The sequence below is a fragment of the Phoenix dactylifera genome, unplaced genomic scaffold (genome assembly GCF_009389715.1).
Source record: "Phoenix dactylifera cultivar Barhee BC4 unplaced genomic scaffold, palm_55x_up_171113_PBpolish2nd_filt_p 002582F, whole genome shotgun sequence".
Taxonomy (NCBI): domain Eukaryota; kingdom Viridiplantae; phylum Streptophyta; class Magnoliopsida; order Arecales; family Arecaceae; genus Phoenix; species Phoenix dactylifera.
In genome coordinates, this window is record NW_024069755.1 from 9,542 (window position 1) to 17,606 (window position 8,065).

Genomic DNA, 8,065 nt, shown 5'->3' on the forward strand with positions numbered 1-8,065 from the left:
TGAAAATGATTTGAATGCTAGATGTAGATGTGACTAACAAAAGCAAAAATTTTCTAGATTTCTTATCATCATCTGTTCTATATTTGTTTCTGTTTTTAATCATATTACATCGCAGTATTCATTGCTTCTAAGACCGCTAAGATATTATTTAAGATATCAACCAGAACACTGTTCGCCTCATTATTTGTTTGAAATGCTTCAGCATTCGTTAGGACCTAAATTGAAGAGAAGGCGAGATGATTTGGACGAGGGACCAACTATGGATTTCTCATCTTCTGTTCTACAGCCAAATAACTCACCGGGTGTTGATTCCTTAGGTTCTGATTGTCATGGCATCGTAGTTGCCAAGCACAAAAGACATGCAAAGGGTAGTCAAAGAACAAGCAGGCAGACCGATTTACAATGTATTTTGGGGGGACCAAACTGCTGGCATGATCACTGATACCAATATCTTCTCTACAAAAATTCAACATGGATCAAACACTAATCCACATTTTCACTCTGAGGATTTCATAAGACAGCATTATTGTAATGTAATTTGTCAAACATCTGCATTGGAACAGAAGAAATCTGCATGTAGCCTTAAAAATTGTACGAAATCTGGTAAAGCAATCAAAACTGAAAACCTTTTCTCTTCACATGCCAAAGTGATGCATCATAAACAAGAAGTGTCCTCATGCTCACAGAACAAATGCAGCGCTATTGATCCTAATATTGCAGATGCTTTCGAAAAGTCTTCCTTGCATGTCTTCAGTAGCACATCCAGAAAGCACAGAAGATTGTTTAGGTGGCAGCGCCACAGAAAATGCAAGGTTAGCTGTTCTGGAGAAAATCTTCTAATGGGAAATAATGAAGGGCCTTCCGGGATGAATCTCAAGCAAAACAGTAATGCAAATTTTAATCATCAGCCTGTAGAATCAGCAGGGCCATTCATCTATGACATAGCCAGTGAATTATGTGATGCGAAGGATCAGGAGCTTAATAGTTTTCCTGCATCCGTAGTAATGGGAGATGCTGAAGCAATTGATAATCTAAACTCTCATTCTGTGCGTTGTGAAGAGGTGTACCAAGGATATTCACCATCTGTGGAAAACAGCCATCATCTGCCTAGAGCTATGTCAGAGGATAAATGTGAAAAAGGATCTCATGCTGGTATGCCTAACTTGAAAGTTCAATCTATGTACTTGCAAGAGACTGCTGATGTGTTTTCGCACAATATCAAAATATTTACTAATTTGTAAACAGAATCACCTCCAGATGAGCTTCTTTCCAATTATATTGGGTCCTTCAGGAACCAGCATATACTTAATCACCATTCTGACAAGGTTAGCCTAATAAACTTGGTTGAATATTTCATAACAAGTGGCTGCCTTTGATGCTGTCTTAATTCATTGTTGTAGGATCCAAGTTCTGCTCCAGCACTTGCATCGTTCTTATACTTCCTCTTGACTTGGTTAGCGAGTTATGCATTTCACTGATGTTCTGTAGTGATCATCTGGATTGCATTCATTCTTATTACATTCGTCATTTGTTTATGATATACCTTCCAACACTGAAGTGATATACCTTCTATGGAGCCAGTCGAAATCGAAACTGAAACTGAGTTTTCAACCCTATCTTCTTATGGTGTTCCATGATAGGGTGAAAAAACATGTGATACCATATCTTGGTTACAAGGCCTCACACTAGTTGATCTGCTTTATTCATGATTCAAAAGATTGGTTTTAATTGACTTAAGTAAGTTGGCAAAAGAGATATAGAGTACATCAATGAGCTCTTCTCTGCTATCTTATCTATCTTATCTCCTCTAGCTGCCCTCTTTGCTTGTTCTGTTTTTTCTCTCCCATTTGCTTGAAGGTGTCTAGGTTTGGCTGACTAATTAATTCAAGAAAGGAAACAAGTTTCTTTATCTGTCCTCAAAATCTGATCTCAAAGGCTATAGGAAATCCAGGTGTGAATCTATTTTCCGGACATAAAAATTATTATCAGGGTCTGCTGAACTGGTCGGAACTGACCGTTCAGTCTGTACCGTACCGGTACCGGCTAGCACCGGTATGGTACAGCCATTGAATTTGGTTCCGACTCCACAGGGGGTCATAACCGAACGGCTCCTTGCCCGTACTGGTGCGAACCGGTACAAGCCTGGTACCGGCACCGGAGAAGAAAAGGAAGAAGAGGAAGAAAGAGGAAGAAAGAAGAGGAAGAAGAGGAAGAAGAGAGAGAGGAGAAGAAGAAGAAGAGAAGAAGCCTACCTGTCACCTCGGGCCGACCTCCTCCCTCGGGCCGACGAGGATCACCCGTCTTGCTCACGGTTCCGGCCTCTTCTTTGCTCGCGGGAGAAGGGGGAAAAGAGAGGAGAAGAGAGGAGGAGAGAGGGGAAGAAAGGAGAGGAAGAGAGTTCGGGAAGGAGGAAGACGAAAGAAAGAAAAAAAAAGAAAAGAAAAAAAAAGGTTTCCGCGTGCGTGGCAGCACGCCCGCACGGGCGCGAGCGGGGAATCGCTCGCGCCCGCGCGCGATTCCACGCGCAGAGAACCGTGCCCGTGCGCGGTTTCCCACGCTGGGTAGCGAGCCCACGCGGCACCATACTCGAGCGTGAGCCCACTTGGCCCCGCGTGGGCATTTAATGCCACTCCGTGGCTTAAAATGCGGATGCGCGCCTATCCACATGAACCGGTACCGGTCCCCATCGGTACGTCGGTTCGGTCGGCTCCGCATACCTTGATTGTTATAACACTAGAACATGGCTTTTATAAGAAGAAATTCTTAGATTTCAAAGGATCTGATGCTAGACACATTCCCTATTGACACATGAATCCAAGTCCATGTAACACATGAACTTCTTTTGTTTAGATTCACATTGAGTTTATTATTTCAATGGTTAGAAGAACCAAGAGTTTTTGGATTGATTTGTTTAATTCCTGAAACCTAAGACGTTATGCTTCAAATTTTTCATTCAAGAATATTATTGAGCAATAAAATGTTGGGAATACATGAAAACATAATATCAATTTAAATTTACTTATTTGTTCATTTCAAGAAAAGAATGATAGAGGAGTGCATGCAAAAACCAGGATTTCCTCAAATTTGTAGAGCTGGTGGGATTTGGGAATTCTTGTTATTATACTTAATTGATGACAAGTGCAACACTTTTAAAAGGAAGCAAAATAACTCGTGCATCCTTCAAAATTTTCTTTCAGTTTATACTTTCTCTTCTAAGGCTGTCTTTTCTTGTAGAATGGGTTTAGAGAGTAGCCATTTTCATTCTCTAGAAAGTCACTTATCCCATGGTGGAGGGATAAGGCAATTTGGTTGCAATTGGGTAATTTTCTCAGGAATAGGCTCCATTGCCATTTTGGTCGGAGGATAAATTCAACAATTTTAGCTGCTTTTTACAACTATTGGACAAAATATCCTTAAGTATTAAAAACTTTCCTAAGTACTAAGCTTAACTTAAACCCAGTGCAAATCGTAATAATAATCTATACATGCATAATCAAGGTTGGTGATAACTAGTTGGGGCATCATCAGGATGTTTGTGATGGACTCGTTGAGAGCTAATTATCAACAGAACATGATAATGGGTTGGCCTGATACCCCCCTTTTGAATGCAATATTGCAATGCATATAGTTAATGATAATGGGTTGGTGTAATGGTCCCTTGGAATATGTGCAATATATGCGGTTAATAATCAAACACACGGTTATAAAAAGTAAAAGATTGAGCAATAGAGCATTACCTTTTGAATAGGATCCATCTCATGATGTAGCATGCCTTTGAAATTGTCTATTGAATAAGTATGAGAGAGGCTTAGAACCATGGTTTGTTGTACCTGCCCGAACTGGACGGTATGGGGCGTACCGTACCGGATCGGTATCTGTATCTGGTAAGGGTGGCGTACTGACACTCGATACACTGAAAAGATTCCATACTATACCAACATTGTGCTAGTGTGGCACCGGTATGGGGTTCAGCACCGAGATGGCGAATCTTGCTTAGAACAATTACCATTGTCATTGTGTCACATTAGCTGCTTGAAATAGCATGCTGTTCATAAGGTCAACCATGGTGAGCTGGTTTGTCATCATTGCCTCACCCTTGAGTTGCAACAATTGTTAACTGGACATCCTACTTACAATATGTACTTAGTAAAGCCAATCTTCATGAAATTTAAACCTCCACATAAGGCAAATTGGTAACTAGTACAAGTAGTTGCTACTATATGAACTGCCAAGGGCAGTAAACAAAACTAGGGCATGGTCGAGAATTAATGGTGAAATTTGAGCACTCATCATGGCTGACAGCAAGAGCACAAATCTGTAGGCAACACATTGCAAAGTGACCTGGATGATAGAAACATCACCAGTCATTGATGAAAAATCATAGAGAAAAAACATAAGGCAGCATAACAACCTGTTCACATAAAAGAAACTGCAGATTTAGAGAAGTGGTCCTTCTAGCTACCACCATAATAGTCCACTCTCATAGGGAAAGCCAAAATAAAATATACAAATAAAAACTAGGCCCTTTTCAACCAACACCATAACAACTGTTTACATAGGAGAATGCTATTTCTTTTTAAAAGCTTTTATTAACAACCACCACAAGAAGCTGCTCGCATATGATATTTCTAAATTAGTGAAAAAAGCCCCTGTGAAATATGACGACAATTCACTTAATAGGAGAGTGCCAATGTCAAAAAAAAGGTGGTAGTGGTGCAACATGGGTTGGTTTCAACATAGAATTGCCCACCCAACTATTCATTGGGTGGGGTTGGGGTCGAGGTTTTTATATATTTCTTGGGCTTGGGCTTGGGCTAAAAATTCCCAACTCAACCCCAAATTGGGTTGGGTTAGGGTTGGCCTTAAGGGCTTGTTTGGTTCGCGGAAAGCATTTTCTCTCGTAGGATTATGATTCCTGAGAAACAGATTTATACAAAGAGGATGCTTGGAAAAGTACTTTTGGCATGTTTAGTTGACCATGAAAACGTGACAGATTTTCAGAGTGCTTATGTTTTGACTATTCATTTTTCTGAAAAATTATGTAATTCCTATTATACCTTTAATAAAAATTAGGTCTTTAATGCTTTGGATCAAATAAGGATCCTTGATTTGATGCTTAGATTCACAAACCCGCCCCTCCTATATAAGATCAAGAAGGCTTCTTCTCTTTTCCTTTCTTTTTTTCCTTTGATAATTCTTGTTCAACCATAAGATCCCTAATCAACATCAAAAAAAAAAATCACATTATTCACTAGTAAAATTCAAATCATGAAGAGAAGGATATTAATAACCATTGTTATCCATAAAAGTAACCATCCAAATTCATACAAGTAAGCACCTAGCAACATACGAAGCAAGAAACAACAATTTCTGTGCAAAATATAAACTTGTAGTTGATCCAAAAGCAGTGTTTGCATCCATATTTCTCAATAAGGCCTACACCAAAAAGCTACCCAATACATAATATCCCAAAAAGATACACAAACCCTACCTAACTTAGCTACATCCCACTTTGAAACTCCGAGCAAAGAGTTAAAACATATGCCCTTCTATAGTCCTCTTGAAGACTGAAAAAGTAATCAGTCTCCAGTGGGTCTATTGCAATTTTTCTGCCCACCTTAAGAATCTCAGAATGAGAAAGACCTTGCAACTTCATCACCTCAGAACCACTGCCATTCTTCTATCTGCAGTCTTAGACTCATGCTTAAAACATTGAGCTAATTTCTCAATATGATCCCCAGCACCTACCATCATGCCTACTATCTTAGTCATCTCAGATGTAAGATCTCTCACAACCTCAAGGGCCTCATGCCTAGCTTTCTTAGTTTTGGTTGGCCTACTTGGACCTGCGACTTCAGTATTAGTAGCTGTCTGGGGAGTATTCATGTTGACATTCTGGCCAACAAAATTGCTATCCGCTTCTTGGCTCTCATTGATAGTTGGTGGTGTATAGATACTGTTGCTCCTCCATCTCTATTTCTTCAACAGCATCTGCAGGTGCTTCAGCTCCCATCCGGTAGCACGATCCCTCCCAAAGACATTAGTCAAGTCCTCAAAGTGAGGAAAAGGGTTGTTCCTCATACCTTGAGCATTTGGGTGACTCTGCATTAAAAAAAAAAAACACAACATGTATGAAAGGTATTCAAAGAAAAAATAAACAAATTTATAATGCCAATTTACCTTAACCCATTCCTTGAAGGTATCCTTCTCACAGGTCACACACTTGTTGATGTCATCCCACCCAAATCCACTGTAGTTAGGTCCCAACATCTCTGCAATAGCATTGTATTGCTTCTTCAAGAGCTTGACCCGAGACTCGATATGTGGTGTTGCTTTCAGTCCGCACCCAGGAAGCTTCTCTTCCATTAGTCTCTCCAATTGCTGCAAATACCCACTCATAAAAGTTCCATTATCGCCCCTCCAACCTCCTCGGGTTACTAACTCAACCAATGCCTCAACAAGCTTTTGCATCCTCCACATAACCCTATTTTCTGTTGCACTTTGTTCTCTTTTTTCCTCTTTGATGCTTCTCCAGCTATTGAGGTGCTCATATCTACATTCACAATCTCATATATTATAGATATACATTCACAATCTTATATATTATAGTTATACATTCACAACCTCACAACATGATCTTACATTTGTATTATCAAAATGAATGGATACAAGGGAACTATTAAGTAAGAATTTGACATAACACAAGATTATAACATAGCAAGGGAAATATTAAACAAGGATTATAACATAACTCATAATGTTCATACAAATGTTAAGAGCCCCAAATATTAAACACAACAAAGATCACAATTCTTTCCTCAAATTGTATTATGCTGCCACTCTTCAAATATATGGGCAGCAAGATTAGCCCTGAATGCATTCCAAGATGCAGATGACTCAATATACTCAATATATGCAGCCTGCTGATGTGGAAAACTGCCATGAGAGCACTCCTCATTGTACAAAGCCTCAATAGGATCTACAGACATCTCTTTTCTAATGTAGTTGTGCAGCAAACAACATAAAGAAATGATCCTACACATTGTCTTAATAGGGTACCAAGTATTGCTTCTAAGGATTGCTCATCGCATCTTTATAGAGCTCCTCTAGTTTAGTGGGTTGATGACCATGTCTCCACTCATTGAGGTGATATCTTTGACCTCTAAATGGAGTTAAGAAATCTTCAGAATTTGTGTACCCAGCATCGCACAGGTAGTAATAGCCTACTCATTCAAAAACATGCAAAAAAAGTGAAATCAGAAAAAATTATCTATCCTACTCATGCAAGTAAAAAAAAAGATGCAATATTAGACTTAAAATTACCTTGCTGGACTTTTAATCCATTTCTACGAGAAATAGCATACCCAAGGATTCTATTATCATGTGTTGACCCCTCCCATCCAGGTAGCACATAAATAAACTGCATATCTTGTGAGCAAACACCAAGTGCATTTGTAGAAATCTCATTCTTTCTCGACCGATATCTAGGTTTGTCCTTCTCCGAGACCCGCACTCTAATATGGGTACCATTCAATGCACCTAGACAATTCTACAATGCAAGTATGAATATAATAATCAGTACTTTTAACAATTTAATATGCCAAAATATTGCTTTTAAAAATCTTAAATGTAATATTAACTCACCGGAAACCACATCCATTTCTCATCTGTTGATCTTTTTGTGACAGGCTCAGTATTCTTTAGCAAGTATCTATGAAGCCTCAAGATAGTATTCAAGACAGCATTAAAATGCCTACTTACTGTCTCGCCCGATCTACGAAAGTACAATTGCATAACCCTATTTTTTGAGTGATGGCCTAGGGTGTGAAGGAATGTTGCAACCATCTCTTCCATTTGAAAATTTCTATTCCCCTCCAATTTGCTAATCGATTTAAGCATTTCACAAAGCTTCCAAAATGCCCTCCTATCCATTCTAAGTTGATCAATACAAATCTGATCAGTCTCCATTATCATAAGCCTAAGATTAGCTATTCTATTCATCACCCTCTCATCAAGTGTTCTATCAAAAACATACACCATTTTTCTAGGAATCCTAACATTTACT

At 39.1% G+C, this 8,065-nt stretch overlaps 1 protein-coding gene across 2 annotated transcripts; it reads left to right on the forward strand.

The window, feature by feature from the left end:
* The first annotated feature begins 418 nt into the window (after positions 1–418).
* LOC120109711 lies at positions 419–1,606 on the forward strand. 2 transcript variants are annotated; one of them, XM_039123420.1, is made up of 3 exons: positions 419–1,152; positions 1,246–1,325; positions 1,401–1,606. In XM_039123420.1, exons 1-3 carry the CDS (start codon positions 432–434, stop codon positions 1,476–1,478), a joined length of 879 nt encoding a protein of 292 aa, XP_038979348.1. In that variant the 5' UTR covers positions 419–431; the 3' UTR covers positions 1,479–1,606. The 2 variants fall into 2 exon arrangements, with proteins under 2 accessions (XP_038979348.1, XP_038979349.1); XM_039123421.1 differs by having other exon boundaries at positions 1,258–1,325.
* Positions 1,607–8,065: the final 6,459 nt, after the last annotated feature.